At 35.4% G+C, this 21,178-nt stretch overlaps 1 protein-coding gene across 4 annotated transcripts in view; it reads left to right on the top strand.

Annotated features, from left to right (window-relative positions):
- The window catches only part of SPART (spartin), a 90,547-nt gene that overhangs the window by 67,083 nt on the left and 2,286 nt on the right, over window positions 1–21,178 (top strand). For all 4 annotated transcript variants that reach the window (XM_060637341.3, XM_060637339.3, XM_060637338.3 and 1 more), the window contains exons 3-8: window positions 346–543; window positions 3,118–3,285; window positions 6,493–6,616; window positions 11,193–11,387; window positions 12,447–12,605; window positions 12,685–12,775. In XM_060637341.3, the coding sequence (XP_060493324.1) occupies window positions 346–543; window positions 3,118–3,285; window positions 6,493–6,616; window positions 11,193–11,387; window positions 12,447–12,605; window positions 12,685–12,775 (935 nt within the window). The remainder of the gene's footprint in view (window positions 1–345; window positions 544–3,117; window positions 3,286–6,492; window positions 6,617–11,192; window positions 11,388–12,446; window positions 12,606–12,684; window positions 12,776–21,178) is intronic.

Below are 21,178 nucleotides of genomic sequence, written 5' to 3' on the forward strand. Positions count from 1 at the left end.
GTATTTCCACAAAGAGATGTCTAATTTGAATAATACAGTTTTGCTTTACTTTGACCATTATTTATTTAAAACTAGACTCATTATGGTTAATAGTGGGCTATTTAAGGTCACTAATTTCAACACTGTATAATTAGTGGAGCAATAGCATTTTTAGGACAGTTCTTGTGAGTGGTATGCACAAAGATCATACTAGCAAATAGCTAATTTTTAGTGGAGAATCATTCTGTAAAGCTTTGTAAAATGCATTTAGAACTTGGAAATGTTTATTTTCTGGTATAACAATTCTAAAACTTCAGTGAAAACCTAGTTCCTTTGATTAATTTTTTTTTAAACTAATTCCTTCAGGTTTGTGACTGGTTGTATCCTCTAGTTCCTGATAGATCTCCAGTTCTTAAATGTACTGTGGGAGCCTACATGTTTCCTGATACCATGTTACAAGCGTCAGGATGCTTTGTGGGGGTTGTCTTGTCTTCTGAATTACCAGAAGATGATAGAGAACTCTTCGAGGATTTATTAAGACAGATGTCTGACCTTCGGCTTCAGGTAATGTATGATCATCTTTAGGATGAAAATCTCCTTTAACATAAGCAACTTTTGCTTTTAGAGAAATTGTAATAGGCTGTAATGTAATCAGAGTTAGGAGATTGAGAATATATAATTTGTGTGTTCACAAATACTAGTTGGAAATTATAAGTAATGATTAGGATTGTGAGCTCTGGGTTTGAATTTGAGCTCTTCCACTTAATAGCTGTTTAACTCAACTTATTGATCTTCTTTTTAGTTTCCTTATCATAAAATGGAAATAATATCATCTGCTTTATTGGGCCGTGGTGAAGATTTAAAGTTAATGTTGTCTTACATCAGTGCTGGCAAGCGGTAGTGTTCTGTGAATGTTAGCTCTTGTTATCATCACTGTGTTCCTGCTCAGTTGGAAAAATAGGTTAAGGGGACTAAATGGTGAAGTGAAGGTAATTTTGGCATTAGCATATGGGCTAAGTTGGACATTTTAGGGGTATGATTGGCATTTTGAGGAAGAAACAGGTTTTATTTGAGGGAATTATCTTTGTTCTCATGATAAGTGAAACCAAATAAGGAGAAAATAAAGTATGATTTAAAATATGGTTGGTCATCCTGTGAATTTTCCTTATTTGAGCCTGTTTTTTTTTTTTTGCCTGCATGTTGATCTGTTATGGGGAGATAAAATAGAGTATTAAGGAGAGGCTTTCTTTAGTTGTTCTTGCTCATCCTGATGTAGGACAAGAGGGGAAAAATATTTTTGTTGTGAATATTGACAGTTTTCTGAAGTTGAAGGAGATTCACAGCATAATTGTATAATCTTTTATTCTCTAGTCAGTGTGTATTTAGAATCCATTGTTTAGGTATTAAATGGTGGGTGGGAAGACAGAATAAGACACTATAAAGATATGTAACAACTCCTATTCTCTTGTACTTACAGTGGCTGAGTAACCACAGTACAGTATGATAGGTGATGAAATAAAAGTATACACACAGTTCAGGAAGGAGATCAGGGAGGATTTCACAAAATGGTTTCCCTTGAGCTTAGTCTCGAAAGCTTTGTTACTCTTTTCTCAGGAATTAGAATACTCTTTCAATTCATACCTATATTGAAAAGATCACAGATGATAGGAATAGACTACTGGCTAAACCAAAGGTCAGAGTCATCTGTAGCATTAGGTTACATGAACTGCATATGAGAATGATCTGGTGGCCAATATATACTTTAGCATAGCCAATACTAAACATTTAAGGTATATTAACAAAACATGTGACCCCCCCCCCCCCAGACAGAAATGTGTGTAGCCTTAGTGTGCTCATAGAGAGTAGTTTATAAAGACAGAAACATGACCGAGTGGATAGGTGTTCAAGTCTTAGCTTTGCCATTTACTTAGCTGAACAAAGTGACATTTTTAATTATTTCAGACCTATTATAGAGCAGTTACTCCCTTCACCCCTACATTCATTGGACATATATTACTGGGATTTAGGAAAGAAATTAAACCGACTTTTAGGTTACATGTTTACTTTTCTCTGGTGTTATTTTTTGGTTGCACGTCATTTTTATTTTATTTTTGTTTTAATATTTTTTAATGTTTATTTTTGAGAGAGAGAACAAGTGGGGGAGGGGCAGAGAGAGGGAGACACAGAATCTGAATCAGGCTTCAGGCTCTGGGCTGTCAGCACAGAGCCTGATGCGGGGCTTGAACCCACGAACTGTCGGATCATGACCTGAGCTGAAGTCAGATGCTTAACCAACTGAGCCACTCAGGTGCCCCTAGTTGCATGTCATTTTTAGTTTGCTCTATTGTCCCAGAACTCCAACTGTAAACAAAAGTTAGTTATTAGCTATAATTTTGATATGTTTTTACTTTTAAGTATTTATTCAGTAAAGTATATGCAAGCAAAATACCTGTAGTTTTAAGTAAAAAAAAAAAAAAAAAACAACAAAACACAAAATCAGTTTTCCAATAATGCAGAGTGGTTAAACAGACATGAGTTTATTGCCTTTATTTATTTTTTAAGTTTGCTTATTTTTTGAGAGAGAGAGAGCGAGCAGGGGAGGGACAGAGAGAGAAAGAGAGAGAGAATCCCAAGTAGGTTCCGTACTATCAGCACATGGCCTGATACAGGGCTCAGACTCATGAACCATGAGATCATGACCTCAAACAAAATCAAGAGTTGGACAGTTAACAGACTGAGCCACCCAGGCGCCCCTTGTTCATTGCTTTAAACTTACTTAGTCTTATATTTATCTGTTTCCTAAAACTTATAATTTGTTAATTTAATTAAATTCAAATGTAGCTACATCTGATTTAATGATAACTTACCCTAATAACTGCTGTAAGTGTATCTTTTATGCTTTGTCTTTGGAAATTTGCTTTAGGCCATATGCTACAAACTAAAGAACTCAAAGGGTTGAGGTTTGGATGATGAGATAAAACAAAATTATAGAAGAAAGACAAGTAAAAGTGGTCATATTTAGACTATCAAACACTGATAGTTGAATAAGTTGAAGCTTCTAAGTTGAAGCTTAGAGCATAGCTAAGAGGACAGTCATTTGAGAAAATTTGAATTTGAGCTTAGTCCTTTACCCCTTAGGCCAACTGGAACCGGGCAGAAGGAGAAAATGAATTCCAAATCCCTGGAAGAGCAAGATGTTCCTCTGACCAGTTGAAAGAAGCCAGTGGCACTGACGTGAGACAGTTGGGTCCTTCGTTGGACCAAGACAATAAGGACATGCGTCATAAAGGAAAACGGGGGAAAAAAGTAAGTAAAAAAACAATAAGGTATGTGTGTGAGTTCTATTCAAATGGTACCTTTCACCTGGTGAAATAAATAAGTAAATCTTATTCTTGTTTACTAAAGCAGAGCAACTTGCAGTCATAAAATGATCACTGGTAAAAATTATTAGAATCAGCTTTAATATTTTCCTTTACAGTGTTTGTGACTTAAACTGTTTTATAGCATATTCTGTGTTTTGGGGGATAGGTTTTTTTTCAAGTATTTGAAAGATTTTTTGTATTTACATTAATGCATTTTTTTTTTTGTTTTGTGGTGTTCTCCACTTTCCTGTATATACCAAGGTCTTGGGGCTAGGTATGCTTTTCCTTACACTACCATTTTTATTCAGTCTTGTTTCTTTATGGATTGTCATCAGGAAAGAGAATGGATTTTTAAAAATATGTTTAGTAGGTTTTTTTTCATCTCATGAGTATATATTCTCTAAATGGTAAATTGGGAATACAGTTTGGTAAGTATTTAGTGCCAGAATGCTGAGCATAGTGGAAAAGTTAAATTTCTTATCCTAAGGAATTTAATATCTAGTGAGGAGGACAGATTAACAAAGAGATAATTTCCCTATCTAGTGTGATCATTAGATGAAGGTACATAGGTTATATAGAAGGCTAGATTGCACCACCTAACATACAACCTAGTCTCATAGATAAGTATGGGCATATGGTAGTGTGGGAAACTGTAAGGAAGGCTCTCCTGAGAGGGCATTATGGCTAAGATGAGTTCCGAAGAATGAAGCAAGAGCTGGCCATACAAATAGCAGATTGAAGGGGATTCTGGGCAGAAGTAGTAATATAAGCAAATATATGAAGAAAGAAAATCGCATTGTGAGTATTGAATTACAGTTTTGTATCCTTCATTGTTGTATTCTGCATTGTAAGTGCTCAATAATTATCTGTGGAATTAATACATACCACTTGAATGTTCTACATTCATTTGTAGTTTATGTTGAATATCTTAGACCAGCTTATGAAGACATTGGGAGTCCAAGATGGTTCAAAGAAATACACTTACTTAAAAAATTTGTATAAGTTAATGCACAAAAAGAAATCCAAAAGGTAGAAACGATACTTAGGGAAAAGTAAGTCTGCCTCCCTGGCCCTCAGCCACCTAGCTCCCTGCTCTAAGACACATTGCTGCTAGCTTCTTACTACTCTTGCTTATTACTTTTATTCATTTTCAAACATATATACATACACATTTATTTTGTGTGTGTGTGTATATATGTATACACACATATACGTAATTGTTAATACAAATGGCAGTATGTGAGACATAACTGTTTTGCTTCTTGCTTTTTTACTTAACAGTATATTTGGAAACTTTCCACATCGTTGAAAACTTCCATTTTTAAAACAATTTGTTGACTAAAAAGAAATCAAATTATGTAAACAGATATATACATTGAAAAGCTTTACTCCCACCTTTGTCCATACCATTTTCCCTGCCACTGTAGGTAAATCACTTTTTATCAGGATCTTGTATTTCTTCCCCAGGTTTCTTGAGGCAGATGAAAGCAAGTAAAAACTGTTAGATTTCTCTTTCATAAAAGGTAACATCATAGAGTGTTCTCTATTTTATTTTTTTATCTGATAATAAATTCTGGGAATCTTTCAATGTTAATAAATGGAGAACCTTCTCAATCTTTTTTATAGTTACCTCATATTTCGTTGTATGAGTTTATAATAGTTTTCTTTAACCAATCTTTTATTGAGGAATATTTGGATGATTCCAGGTTTTTGCTATTAGAAGCAGTGCTTCAATGAATAACTTTTAGATCCATTGATTCATACATTGCAGGTAATTCATAAGGTAAATTCTTAGAAGTGGGGCTACTGAGTCAATAGATAAATGCATTTGTAATTTTGATAGATTTTTTTAAATAATTTTTTTTAAGTTTATTTTGAGAGAGAGTGTGAGCAGGGGAGGGGCAGAGAGAGATCGAGAGAGAGTATGAATCCCAAGCAGGCTCTGCAGGGTTAGCGCAGAGCCTGACATGGGTCGAACTCACAAAATTGTGAGATCATGACCTGAGCCGAAATTAAGAGTCAGATGCTTAACCAGCTGAGCCATCCAAGCCACCCTTAATTTTGATAGATTTTGCTAATTTCCCCTCCCCAAGGACTGTACTCTTCAGCACTCCCACCAGCAGTGTAGGAGACCCATTTCCTCATAGCCTCATCCACAGAGAAGCTGATCAGTCTTTCTGTATTTTGGCAGTCTGATCGATGAGAAATGGTGTATTGGAATATCTTAATTTGTATTGATTTTATTATGAGTGATGTGTATCTGCTTAAGGATTCCTTGAATTTTGTTTTCTGTGTGTTGTCTGTTCTTGTACTTTGTCCACTTTTTATGACTGGGTCACTAATCTTCTCAATTTCCAGGAGCTCTTTATATATTAGGACATTGGCCCATTATCAGAGATAGAAATTGTAAATACTTTGTTCCGTTTGTCTTTGGGTTTTACTTATAAATGGCTTCCCCCTTCCCATAGAAGTTTTTGTTTTGTTTTTAATGTTTTATATTTTAAGTGAAGTTCTCTTAGTTCTCTTATGCAGTTTTATTTTCAAATTATATTATGAGGTCTGAGTTAGCTTGCTGTTAAGTTCTTAGAATGAGTGCATTGAGCTTTGACAATTTGAGTATTGGCCCTAGCTCACATAACAGCTATTAAATTAGCAAAATACAGGTATTTCTATGTTCCCCATTTCCATTCAGATGGAATAGATTTTTCTGTGTGTATATATTTCTACTTGCTTTACTTGATTTCTATCAAAACCAATTTATTTGGATGTATCCTTACCAATTGAGTCATTTAACAAATCTTTTAAATCTTACTGAGTACACCATGTGCATACTCTTATTAAGGGGTTGATAGCTATATAAAGGAACCCTGTAATCTCATCAGTTTAAATATGAGTTGATAAATGCTCTATTGGAGATATGTTGGTATTTAAACCTTATTTACCAGTGAGACCTTACATAAGACCAGTATAGTTTTCAGCTTCATGGCAGTTATGATATTGTGTATAAAATGTCCTGATAGCTATGTTGGGTGGAAATAATCTCATTAATTATAACTAGTGTTTGTTGGCTTAATATTTTATTAAATAATGCTTATCATTTTTCCCCTTAGTATTTTACTGTTTTACATTTTGAAATATTTTTACTATTTAGACCAAAGATACTTCAAGTGAAGAAGTTAATCTGAGTCACATTGTACCCTATGAGCCAGGTTCAGAAGACAAAGCAAAGGAATTACCCGAATGGAGTGAGAAAGTGGCTCAAAATATTTTGTCAGGTATTACAGTAATGCTAACTTTTTCCCCATATAATGTGAAATGTTTGGAATCCATAAGTGACTACTTAGAAAGGTAATTTTGTATTTGGGTTCTAAATGATCATTTTTAAATACCTGAAAGGAACTAGTGTCTTAGAACATCACATATTATCCTATAGGTGTAAGTTTCTTCTTGCTTTTTTTCTGTTTCACTTTTGGGAAAATTGATAGTGAAAAACTTCAGGAATCCCCAAACTCTTAGGACAACTCTGAACATAAAATTAGTTATTCTCCTTTCCTCTTTGAAATTCTCCCTTAATCCTTTTCTTTTCTCCCCTTCCCTCTTCCTCCAAAAAATGATAAGATATTCATCCATCTTTGGAAGCAAACCAGCACTCCCTAACCACATAGTAGTGGAGGTATTAAAGATCTGAGGATTACAGCCAAGCTTTTTGGGATGTAGGCCCTACTATTTAATTTTGGTTAGAAAGGGCATCAGATCAATTATTTTACAATTTTTTAAAGGCTTATTTATATATATATATACTTACATATATTTGTATATATTTAATATATACATGCGTTTATATATATGTTAGATATATATATTTATGTGTTTATGTATTTATATATTTATTTTGGGGAGAAAGAGAGTGCAGGGGAGGGGCAGAGAGAGAGGGAAACAGAATCCCAAGCAGGCTCAGCTAGTCAGTGCAGAGCTGATTTGGGGCTCGAACTCACAAACAGTGAGATCATGACCTGAGCCTAAATCAAGAGTCAGACACTTAAGTGACTGAGTCACCCAGGTGCCCCGGATCAGTTATTTTAAAACCAGAATTATCATTACTGACATAGATCTTTTCACTTTTATTGGTTAACATTTTAGCTTTTCAACTATAGTAGCTCAGATTTAGACATTCTAATTTGTTTTTAAAAAACATTACCAGTCACTAGTTAGCCAAATTCATGACCCTGTAAAGGGATCTTGACCAGTCATTTAAAAGACTGTCAATACAGACTTCCATGTCTGGACTAAAACCCCATTAAAATAATAAAGGTGTCTAAAGCAGAAAAAAACCTTCAACGTGAAAAACCAACAAGCTAAAATAAGGAAAAATTAATTAGCTAGGAGCTAACAAAATATTTTGCCTGGTGTCAGAGAGCTGCTAGAGGTAAGAAAAGACAGCCAGAATTTTCAATTACAGTTTTTAACAGTTAAAATTGATCCTTGAAAAAAGATTTTCAAAGAAGTTATAAAGAAAAACCTTCACTCTTACTACCCTGCCCCATAACTTTACAGGTTGCTAGGCTATTAGGTCAGTATTCAGAAAACTTGCCTATATTCACACATAGGTAGATAACTAATTTCAAAGGTTATAAACTTTTTAAAATTTATACCTCTATTTATAGTAAATAGTAAATAGTTCTATTTACTATTGCTGTGTGACAAACCATTCCAAACTTAATGGCATGAAACAACAATTTGTTTATGCTTAGGATAACTGTGGACCAGGTATTCCAGAAGGTCACAGCAGAGATTGCTTAGATCTGCTCTATGAGGTCAGGACCTTAGCTAGAAAGACTCAAAGGCTGACTAGTGACTCAGTATCTGGGGTCTGGAATCATCCAAAGGCTCCTTCACTCACAAATCTGGCATCTGGATTGGAAGAGCTCAAAATCTAGGACTGCCAAATAGAGTGCCTAGACATGGTCTCCATGTGGTTTAACTTCTTCACAGCTTGGCAGCCTTAAGCCAGTTTGGCTTCTACATGGTAGCTCAGGGTTCGAAGTGTATATGATATAGCAAACAGCTAGAGGCTGCATACTCTTCCTGACATATTCTTGGAAATTTCTAGTATCACTCATCACAAGAAAGTAACAAACCTGCTCAAATTGAAGGGATTGTAACAGAGACCCCACTTCTCAATGGGAGGAATGTCAAGGTCATGTTAAAAGAACATGTAGAACAGGAAATACTATTTTGACCATCTTTGGAAAGTATAACATGTCACAGAGTCTTAGGCCTCCAAAGATTTCACACACTGATTCTATTCAGAGAGGTAGAGCATCCTTAGTATCAGCTAATTCTGGGCAGAGATCCCCTTAGAGATTTCAGAAAAACTCTCAGCAGTGCATCATTTGAGAATGAGCAAAAACTACATTATGGTAACGCAAAGAGGCCTACTTTACTGCTTGAGACTTCAGCAGATGTTAGTAACACTTTTCATCTTAGTCCCTCAGAATTCTAGAAATATCTCTAATAGTTGGTTACATTAAAACTGCCAATCAGAGTATATATCTCTTTATGTGCTTTTTGGTAGATAGAATGAAAACCCACCACCTCACCAAATACTTAAAAGTATAAGTAGCAAAGAGGTGCAGAAAATACCCAAGATTTATTCCAGAGGAAAATAATCTGATCTGTCAAGCTACTATTTCTTCCTGACTTGTGCAGGCTCTATACAAAGATAAGTAATCAGGGATCTAAATTGAGCTCAGTCAGTTTAGCCCATGATTGATTCCTGTCCACTGTCAGAGAATCAGTTAAGATCAGTAAAAGCTACAGTCTTAGGTTTTATGAATATAAAAGGTGAAAAAATATGAACTGCTTAAAAATTATCTGTGTAGAATATTGGCTTGAGGAGCCTAGAATTACTTTTAAGAAGGCAACTGCCAAACATCTTAGATGGAGTAGAGTTTAGTAAGCTAATTTGGAAGGAGGTAGAGGATATATGACAATGGGCTGATTAGAACCCCCCTCCATTATGTTAGATTTGAGTGAGATCATTTTAAGTCATCTGCCAACTTCTCATTTATTAGCAGACATTCATTGCCTGCTGTATCTCAACATTAAATGGGTGCAAATAACGTGAACGTTTATAGAATAAATTTATATCTGGCACTACACATGCCATTTAAAAGATCTTAGTAGCTACCAATAAAACATTACATTTCTTGATCTTCTGTTGCAGTCTTTTCAGTTTTAACACATTATCTCTGTTATGTGCTCTTCCATGGGGATAGCTTCTTTATAATTTGATCTAGTGTTTCTCTTTATCAGTCCTGTGACTTTTCTTTTATCTCATTTCCATTTATTCTTCTCAGTCATCAGTGGACTCTGTCCCTCTTGCTTGTTTCATTGCAGGAGTATAGAGCTTTCCTTTTTCATTATCATTTGTTTTATGATTTCTCAGTCTTCAAGTTCAGCTGGTTTTTTACTTCTTGTATCTTTTCAACTTGTGAGTTAACTTTAAAAATACATGTTTTTGGTTTTTGTTCTTTGGGTTTTTTTGGTTTGTTTTGTTTTTTAATAGAGGTCTTTAATCTCTTTATTGTTATGGGAACTCTTGGCTGAAAGCTTTTTCCCTGGGTTGAGACCTGGTCCTTCCCCAAGGGTAGGATGGTGGGGGTAGGGTTTGAGTTAGATGGATGTGTTGACTAAAACAAAAACAGAAGTACCACAATTTTTTTAATCAGTCACCACTTTACTTTTCATTGTCAGCCTTTTTAAACAAACAGGATTTTCACATGACATTGGGTACCTGCTCACTCATAGGTGAAAGTAATTATGTAAAAGCTATGCCACAGACCTTGGTACAATATACTTAAGTATTTTATATGTCCAAGCTCATTGTTTCAGGGTATAGCCAAAAAGGAAATATTTAAAATTGTAAGCTCTCCAAGGCAGGGTAACACTTTATTCTTCCTCTTAGGGGCAACTATTCTCTTTGTATATTTTTTCTTGCTTTTCCCATTTCATTCCCACTTCTCCTTTCCCTGCATGTGTGCAGGGCCTTTTCGCTAGAGCAGTCTGTACTGTGCCGCTTTCTCTCTCTTTTTTCATTCATTCTGCAGGAAGCATTGAGCAAAACAAAGTGCTAGGGCCTGTTCTCATGACAAATGTCTAAACCATCTAGGCTTCCCAAGTTTTCTTCTTACATCTTTTCTTCTCATGAATTTTTTTGAGTATTCTTTTGTCTTTGTTATTCAGGTTTATGATGTAAGGTAAAAGGTGCTGAGATCGTGGGGTTTGGGTTTGAGGGAGGAACAGGTCTCCCTGCCTTATGCCTTTAGTCTAAAGCAAGCGAAGAGTTCTTCTGCCTTGGTGTTTGAGATATAGGTGTATTGGTTTCCAGCTTGCATTACTTGCGTCTAAACCCCTCAGTACTTCATGGGCGAAAAGTGGTACCTGGACCAAGGCAAGAAGAACAAGCATACCTGGGTCCTCAAGCCAAATACCATCTTAATGGTACCAACTCAAAATTAGTTCCTAACAATAGTAACAGTGTGGTCAGTGACATGGAGAGATACCTACAAGTTATAGTGGCAGCATAGAGTAATATAGAACTCTGTTATTGAGTGATCTATGGCCTAAGTACTGAAAGATGAATTTACTTAGAAAAGATGTGTATTCCAGGCAGAAAATTATAAGTATAAAGTTGGCTTGAAAGTTCATGGCATCTTTGGGATCTAAACATTGAATTCCTTGTTTTGTTTTGTTTTGTTTTGTTTTGTTTTTTTCCTGTTGGTAAGTTATTAAAGGGTTTACAGGTATAATCAACTCTAATTGTGCAATTTTAAATTTTCCTATAAAAAGGTGCTTCCTGGGTGAGCTGGGGTTTGGTCAAAGGTGCTGAATTTACTGGGAAAGCAATCCAGAAAGGCGCTTCTAAACTCCGTGAACGGATTCAACCAGAAGAAAAACCAGTGGAAGTTAGTCCAGCTGTGACCAGGGGACTTTATATAGCAAAGCAGGCTACAGGAGGAGCAGCAAAAGTCAGTCAGTTCCTGGGTAAAGTAACTTTGGAAGACTTTCCTTTCAGTTAAATTAAAAATGGTCTCTTAATCTGGGTTAATCTAAATGCACATTTATGTGGTTTAACCTTAAGAGTAAAGGATTAGGATGAAGCTGTTTCACCTTGCTGTTCATCGTGGGATCTGTAGCAGCATCAACCTGAGAGCCTTAGAAATACTAAGGCTCAAATACGTTAGAAATACTAATACCCAAATATATTTCAGGTACTTGGCACACATTACCAATTCAGCATCTGCATTTTTACAAGATTCCTAGGTGATTTTTATTTGTATATTAAAGTTTGAGAAACATCTGTTAAAGGGTTGTTTTGCTGGGTCAGAGAGGGAAGTGTCTGTACCTTTGAAAAGGAATGGCTCTGAATGTATTGGCTATCCTTGAATATGATACATTCTTTTAAGGACAGCTCACTGTGTCATAGCTGAGGGTCAAGTGGAGGGATGTATTATTTCAGTTAAGCAGATTCAGTGATTCTGGTGTTCGCCTTCCCAAGCCATATGCTTCTCATTCCTGCTCCTTTGAGAATCATAGCCTTAAAGTTTGGTATTTTGAGATGGTCAGATCACCCCTTAATAGGTTATGATTAAATTTAGTAAGATTATCTTCTTGGGATTCAATATTCAATATTCTTTTGAATCAGATTATGGTTTTATTTTTTTATAGATTTAAATGCCTTATTACTATTTCAGTAAGATATTTGTTGATAGACCATAGAAACACTCATAGCTGAAAAACATGAAAGGTGGACCTATAGCTCTTACACTGCAGCAGTCTCTGTTTTCTTTTAAGCAAGTTGCCATAAAGAACATTATATTTAAGAGGCAAGGTTATAATCCTTCAGCTCTGCAAACATGTCTTTAAACCAGATAATAGCCTTTGTTTAAAACTAGCCAGCCCTTGTTCTCATCCTTATATAGAAATGGTAAATTATGCCGTAAAACAATGTTAGATGCTCATATAAGAATTTTGCTAAGTAAGAATGGTAGAATCAAGGGAAACATTTTTTAAGTGTTTCTTTTCTTTTTATGGTTATGTTAGTTGATGGAGTTTGCACTGTAGCAAATTGTGTTGGAAAGGAACTAGCTCCACACGTCAAGAAGCATGGAAGCAAACTTGTTCCAGAATCTCTTAAAAAAGACAGAAATGGAAAGTCTCCTCTGGATGGTGCTATGGTCGTAGCAGCAAGTAGTGTTCAAGGTAACAATAGGCCAGAAATTTAACTAGGAAGGTCCATTTCTTTAGCTATCATTTTACTTACTTTTAAATATATTTGCAGGATTTTCAACTGTCTGGCAGGGATTGGAATGTGCAGCTAAATGTATTGTTAACAATGTTTCAGCAGAAACTGTACAAACTGTCAGATACAAGTAAGTTGACTTTTATAATTTTAATGACTAAAACTCTTACAGCATTTGTAAAAATCCAGGACAGTTAAAATGATTATGTCATTGAGTAGCTGCTAAAACAAAATTTTTTTCACTGTTTTTCTTAATAATATTTTTAGCAAATTAATAGAATTACTATGACTTTGCCTCATATTACTAATGGTTATATTTCTTCATCATTAATGCAGAGAATATGTTTAATTAAAAAAAAAAGCCTGGAGTTTCTGTATACCTTATCAACTACATGTTCTTTTTTTTTTTTTTAGTAAATTTTGGTCTTTTTGGTTAAAACAATTTTTTTTAAGTTTATTTATTTTGAGAGAGAGAGAGAGCATGGGAGGGGCAGAGAGGGAGGAAGAGAGAATCCCAAATAGGCTCCACACCGTCAGCACAGAGCCCAACGCGGGGCTTGAACCCAGGAACTATGAGATCATGACTTAAGCCCAAATCAAGAGTTGGGCACTTAACCGACTAAAACACGCAGGTGCCCCTACTGCATGTTCTTGATGGGTGATGTTTGCCTTTAGTTTTGATGGGAAAAACTTGAATTATAATTAAACTATTATACCTTGTTAATATCAGCCCCTTCTGTTTACAAAGAATGTTAAATTCTGTCACATCTTATTTGACTCTACCAGTGTTCATTTTTATTAGAATGGACAGATGGTATGTCATCTATTTCATATATTAACAAGTGGACAAACAAAAAATGAATGATCTAAGCTGATCTGATAACTATTTTAAGGTGGACTTAAAACAGGTCTTCTGATTTGAGGTCTTTATTCTTTATAAGTCCTAGGGCAATCAAGGTCTAAAAACTAAATATAATATGAAGGACCTGAGTTGCTTTCTTAGCTTTGCATGAGTTTAAAGCCTAATACTAAATTTTTATTTAGAAAGAAAAAAGTAATATTAGTGGTGTTCTCAAATCTCAGTTATTTGTGTTAATTACCCACTCACAACATTTGAGTTCATACTTATGTGTCAGATAGTGTGTTTGGTGCTTTTCAGTATATGTTATTTAATCTTTAACACTATCATCTCCATTTTTACAGATGAGGAAGCCAAAGTGTAGAGCTGTTAAACTTTGTTAAAGATTATACCCCTAGTAAGTAGTAGAGCTGGGGGGTATCTTTGTGTCATGCAGTATGAAACAACAGTGGTGGACCAACCCTGCCCTTGTTGGGACATCTGTGCAAGTTCAATATCTAGAGTTACTTTCCATCACTATCTGTCATACATTTAGATTCTCTTCCACCATAGTAAATTACCTTTTACTTAGAAAAAACTAACTTAATTTCTCCTGAGTTGATTTGATCTCCATCTGGGGCATGTATACCTTTGAGTCAAAGCAACATGACACATCATCTTACAGTTTCAATTTGACTAAAAGATTTGGCAAGGAAGATCCAGAAAAGATCTGTAATTCTTTTGGTGGAAATACAAAACCCAAGTCTTCAGTCTTATCTTTTGCTACTTGTACCATTGATCTCTAATGCTCTTTCTGTTACGGCTTTGAGGTTACTTTGGTGGATCAGTCGTAATTAGAATAACAGTTTCTTGTTGCAAGAGCAGAAGAAAGTCAGAAGTGCCTTTTAGGCCAAAAGTGAATTAGTTTTAGATTATCAGTATCATTTGTTAGCAGAGATAATTAGGCAGTCATGTTAGAAACATGTTAGTCATGTTAGGAAATGCTTCATTGGATTTGTCCATTTCCTACTTTAATGAAAAAAAAAAGGTTACCTAAGTACGATTAAGTGGAGCCTTATTAAAGGTTAGGGATTCACATAACTATCAAAGTTTTGGTGTAGATTTTGTATTTTTGGTCCTTAGTGAAGAGAACTTAATATGATGAGAAGGATATTTTAACAGTGACTCTGAGCTCATTTATTTCTATTATGGTACATATTGCTATTCTTTTTATCCTTTCCTCCAAAGATTCACGGAATGAAAAAACAGGTGAGAATTTAGTTAAGTAGGTTTGTATTTTTTTTTAAATAATATGTTTTTTTTTTTTTTTAATTTTTAACATTTATTTATTTTTGAGACAGAGCATGAGCGGGGGAGGGGCAGAGAGCAAGGGAGACACAGAAACCAAAGCAGGCTCCAGGCTCTGAGCTGTCAGCACAGAGACTGACGTGGGGCTTAAACTCACGAACTGCGAGATCATGACTGGAGCTGAAGTTGGACACTCAACCGACTGAGCCACCCACGTGCCCCAGTAGGTTTGTATTTCTAACTGTAAGACTACTTTGGTCTTAGCAGTAATTTAATTAGAAACTTGAAAAGATGAAAGGTGCCTGGGTAGCTCAGTCGGTTAAGCGCCGACTTTGGCTCAGATCGTGATCTCACAGTTCATGAGTTCAAGCCCCATGTTGGGCTCTGTGCTGACAGCTCAAAGCCTGGAGCCTGCTTCCCATTCTATGTCTCCTCTCTCTGCCCCTCCCCCACTCACACTCTGTCTCTCTCTCTCTCAAAAATAAACATTAAAAAAAAATTTTTTTTTAAAGAAAAAAAAAAAAGAGGGGCGCCTGGGTGGCTTAGTCGGTTAAGTGTCCGACTTCGGCTCAGGTCATGATCTCACGGCTTGTGAGTTCGAGCCCCGCGTCGGGCTCTGTGCTGACAGCTCAGAGCCTGGAGCCTGTTTCAGATTCTGTGTCTCCCTCTCTCTCTCTGACCCTCCCCCGTTCATCCTCTGTCTCTGTCTCAAAAGTAAATAAACGTTAAAAAAAAAAATTTATAAAAAAAAATAAAGAAAAAAAAAGAAACTTGGAAAGATGGAGAGGGGCAAGGGGATACAAAGCGTTTTGTGATACTTATAAACAATCTTGCCCAGAAGAAGAAAAGTTGTCTTTTAAGAGAAGAAACTGCAGGTATGAAACTAATAATAACTTAGTGATATTTATCACTGAAGAAAAGAAAGAGCTAGTTCTTAAATTTACTTCTCATTTATGTAAATTTACATTTATGAGTATAAATGTAATTTATATTTTTATATTTATAAATTTACTTTTATTTACATTTGTTTGCACTTTGAAAAAGTATTTGATGAGTAAGCATTTGTGCTTTTCTCTAATCCAACTGATGATTGCATAATATAGAAAATTTATATTCTTTTTGCCTATGATCAATTATTCTCCCAGCTTGTTTTAAATCTGCCATAATTACATGCATTATGACAAGAAGAAAAACAAACTATATATAAACTTCCTTATCTGATTTCTGGTGTTACAAGCCAACATAGAGGATTATCTTTTAATTTAAGCGTATTTAAAAGAAGATTGTGGGACGCCTGGGTGGCTTAGTGGGTTAAGTGTCTGACTCTTGATTTCAGCCCAGGTCATGACTCACAGTTGTGAAATTGAGCCCTGCTTTGGGCTCTGCCCTGAGTGTGGCACCTGCTTAGGATTCTCTCTCTCTCAAAATAAATAAACATTTAAAAATAAATAAATTAAAGCAGATTATGTTGGAGAAGTATATTATTTATACTTTTGATGGTTTTGATTATGATTTGGGACTGTGTTCACTGATGATGAGTGGTTTACTTAAGGATCTGTATAATTAATTATACTCTTAAAATTTTTAGGTAAATGTGTGGGAACTATTCATTAATACTTTTATTTTTTTCAGTTACATTAATGCTTTTGTCTTACTTTAGATTTAGGAACATCAAGACTTACAGGAACAATGAAAAGCAATAAGTAACTTCAAACCTGTTATATATAATTGCAGTATAGCATTTAGTAAATAATTCATCACTCTTCTACATAGCTTCTAAATTTCACCTTTAAGTTTCTTTTTTTCCATTTTAAATTGTTTAGAGGATGAGGCACCTGGCTGGCTCAGTTGAAAGAGTGTGCAACTCTTTGAGCCCCATGTTGAGTATAGAGGTTACTTAAAAAAAAAAAACAAACTAAAAACTAAAAACCCTTGTTTAGAGGAAAATCATATAACATCAGTTAGATCCATTTTTGTTTTCCCCGCATTAAAACTTTATCTTACAATACGTATTTGTGAAGAATAAGCTTAGTAAAATTGTTCTTCTGTGAGGAATTTACTCTTTTCAGGTACCATATTTTATTGGTTTGTTTAGTGAATTTTAATTAAAATTGCCTTTGGATGAAGGGGCAAATTCAAATTTATTGAAGGCAATCCCTCGGGCAGATGTCATAGTACCCAAAACCAGTCTATATAACATCTGCTCAGGAATTATTTAAGTATTTAAGGTCAGTCTTCTTTTTTTCTTGTGGTAACTGTACAAATATTTAAACATTATTATTGTGTCTTTCACTTACTTTTTTCTAAATAGTCCCAGGTCCTTTAAGAATTCTCTATATAGTATGGTTTCCAGATACTTCATTCATCAGTGTTCTTCTCAAAATACAGAACCCAGAAAAGAATGAAGTATTTCACATCTGCTGTGCCAGCTAGAATACCATGAGATTTGCCTCCCTTATTTGGTCATACTTAGCATTTGGCATACATGGCACACAAGACAAAGACTATCTGTTTAGTAGCTGTTACTTGATTAACCCATATCAAACTTGTGTTTTTTAAAAAATGAAACTTTTATTTAAAATCTGGGCCTTCCTCTTATTTTGGGGGCAGTTGATATTTGTAGTTAACATTAAGAACTTTATATTGCGCTTAATTTCATCTGTTGATCTTGACCCATTATTAAGTCCTTCAGTTTGGCTTCAGATTTAGTGTATGTCATATTAGCCAGGTTTCCATTTTATGTTATCTGTAGATTTGAAAGACTTGTCTTTTTAATGTCTTAGATATTTTCCTTAAATTTTCATGGGTAAAGTCCAGTCACATGCTTACTGTAGCCTGTCCTGATTGATCTTGCTCTAAGATATGCTTATTAAGATTGGTGGGTCAGATGTCTCCAAATCTTAACAGTATTCTCATTTAGCTCACCTTTCAGTTTTATCAAACTTCTTCTCAGGGCTGTTGTCTTCCACATCCATTCATTCTAGAGTTTTACTCTATGTTCTGTCCTTTTCTACTCTTCATAGATATTACCTGTACCGTGTCCATACAACCTCTCAAATCTATGTTTTTTGATTAACTTTTATTGTAATCTTTAGGCTTCATAAGTCCCAACTATATAGCACTACAGCTATTCATTCACCAAGTGCTGTTGTTTCTTATATTTATTCTTTCCTCTCCAGCCTCATTGCCACTACTGTAGAATAGACCCTCATTGTTTCTCATCCATCACACAGCTTGTTTCCTAACTGGTTCCTCTGTCTGTCTCTGACACCCTTACAATTCACAATGCAACCTGAGTTAGATTTTTCTAAAATGTAATTTTGGTTATGCCATTCCCATTGGTTTCAAGATAAAGTTTAAATTCCTCAGCTTCACCTTAAACATCCTTTAGAAATTGGCCACAATCCACCAGTCTTTGATGGGTACACTAAGAAGAAGCTATTTCTATTTAAAATATTTAAGATTAATATTTTCAAGAATAGTTTTGAAGGTTGCATGTGAATTGAATTTTAGGAAGATTTGTTTGAAATTTGTTATGACTGAAATTTTGTTACAATTAGTGAAATCTAGAATCACCACCACTGTGCTGTCTTTGTAGACATTACTGAATGTGCTGGAGAAATTTCTGAAAAGTCTCATTCAAACTGTGTATTAAGTCTCAATTGACTTATTTAGAGCATTCTTTGTATTCATTTTTATTGCTCTTTAATATAAAATCTAATAAGCTGTAATTAAAGTTAACTTTTTAAAAAGTAAGAAATCAAAAATAAACATTGTCTTTTTATCAGAGATAGACTTTCTAGTTTTTAACAGTGTAGTTTGAATTTACAATGTAGTCCGAATAAAGGAAAGAACTGAGCAGTTACTTATAAAGGAAGAGAAAAATAGATGCCTGCCAGGAATACTGGTTTTAAGGCATATTGGGAAGCAGAGATGATAGGGTGAGGATATATTAAAGGAAATAAACAGAACTGCTTAAAAGCCATTTTATAAGGTCTTTAAAAATAATTATACATTTAGTATTGTGGAGTTTTCAAAGTGCTTTAACCTACAAATCTCATTTTATGAGATGAAAGAAAAAAATTAATGAAATGTAAGGAAGTTGAGACCTCATCAAGGTCATATGGCTAGTTTTTGGCACACTTGGTATTAGAATCTAGTTCTTTGACTGCTAGTTTGGTACTTCTTCCCAAATTAACAGGAATTCTTGCTGAAATGGAGATAGCATGGAAAAACAAGCAAAACATCAGGGTACCAACACAGACTCCTTTTTAGCACATTATTACTAATAATGTAGCCTTTAGAATTGTGTTATATATAAAAATACTGTGAATGGGGCGCCTGGGTGGTTCAGTCAATCAAACGTCAGACTCTGGCTCAGGTTATAATCTCACGGTTTATGGATTCGAGCCCCGCATGGGGCTCTGTGCTGATAACTCAGAGCCTGGAGCCTGCTTCAGATTCTGTGTCTCCCTCTCTCTCTGCCCCTCCCTTGCTTGTGCTCACTCACTTTCTCTCTCTCTCTCTCAGAAATAAATAAACGTTAAAAAAAATTCTTTTTTAAATACCGTGAGTGCAGTTAGAGGTATAAAACTGCAACATTAGAATAGGGAAGTGGAAGTTCATGAATCTGGAGGATTTCCTGTATTCATAAACACTAATATGGCCAAATTCTTAGTCACACAGTCCTAGAAAAGAGCCCTAAGAGAAACCTGCTCAACCAAGAGTTATGGTCACTCTTCCAATGCTCGAATTCTTCCACCCCTTTCTTCTCATTTAACCATAACCATAACCATTGCCACCTGGTATTTGTGGGGGCTTGATTGACAGTGAGAAAGCTCCATGTCTTCTGCAACATCAGCAAGTACTATGGAATGCTGAAGGGTTGCAATAGAGACCAGCAGAAAGCAGCTAAGAAGCTTTGATGTCTGGTAACTGGTGAGAAGGCCCCAGTCAAGAGTGATATGGATGTAAGGTTTGGCACATTTTAAGTTATGCCATCCTCTGACTCTAATTATTAAAATTAGGCTAAGGATGTAATGGAATCCTCATTCAGGAACTAAGATTCACATTTTTCGCCTTGAGGTTGAAAAAAAAAAAAAAACAAGCATGAACAAGCTAGTAGGATCACAAACCACTATTCCAGGCCAAACTTACAGTAATACAGAACTTGTTAATTCAGAGGGCAGATCCAGTGTTAGTATAAAATGTCCAGATACAGGTCACAAAGCACATATGAAACTTGAGAGCATCCTGAAGAAAATTGTAAAATGTTGCCCTCTTGTTGCTTGTTTAGGCAGTTCTCTGCTAAGCAAGGAAAACTATAAAAACCTGGTATTTTAAAAAGGGAAAGAGAAAAACAATACAGTGGGATAACTTTCAGTATCCTTGTATAGGCCCTCAACTTGTATTTTCTCATAGAAATGATATTAAACACATATATTGATATTGACACATATTGATGATAATTGTCAATAATACTATTTTGTGTAGTGCCTGTATAATCTCCCAAGCATTTTGCTGTATGTTTGATGCTAAAGAAACTCTGAGATGGATAGGGCAGGAATTACTCATTTATTTATTTAACAAATATCGAATGTCAGTTTTCTCAATGCATAGGATATGTTAATACAGCAGAGTACTTTTATGATAATAGTGTTTACATTCTAGCAAGACAAACAATAAGCAAACCAAAACAAAGAGAGTAAATAAGTTCTAGAGTATGTAGCAGGTGATAAGTTATAGAATAAGGAAGAGCAGCTTAAGGGATGCCTGGGTAGCTCAGTTGGCTAAGTGTCTGACTTTGATTTCAGCTCAGGTCATGATCTCACAGTTTGTGAGATCGAGCCCAGCGTTGGCTCTTGCTGAACATGGAATCTGCTTGGGCTTCTCTCTCTCTCCCCCTCTCTGCTCCTCCCCCGCTTGTGTGTGCCTGTTCAGTCTCTCACTCTCTCTCTTAAAATAAATAAACATTAAAAAAAAATGAGGGAGGAGCTTTAGGGGGGATTGATTGGCCGTGGGGTGGAGCATGTGGGGTAAGGCAGTTGAAATCGGCAGGATAGTTAGAATGCAATACTTACCTGACTTGAAAGAAGGTGAAGCAGTTAGACATGTGAGTACCTGGTATGAGAATAGTTTAGGCAAATACCAGCCAGTACAAAGGTCATAAAGTGGCACATGTATGCTTGATGGTTCAAAGAATAGCAAAAAGGCCAGTGAGTCTGCAGCAGAGTGGAGTGGAGTGAGGGAGAAAGTGTTATACAATCTTTTCTTAAAGACAAGCTCAGATTCTGATAGTTTAAAGACGTTACCAAAGTCTGGTTAACATAGAACTCAAAACCATTTATAGTGACTCTCGATTCTTTGTGTCCTATAGTTGTTTTCACT

The sequence above is a fragment of the Panthera onca genome, chromosome A1 (genome assembly GCF_046562875.1).
Source record: "Panthera onca isolate mPanOnc1 chromosome A1, mPanOnc1 haplotype 2, whole genome shotgun sequence".
NCBI classification, from domain to species: Eukaryota; Metazoa; Chordata; class Mammalia; order Carnivora; family Felidae; genus Panthera; species Panthera onca.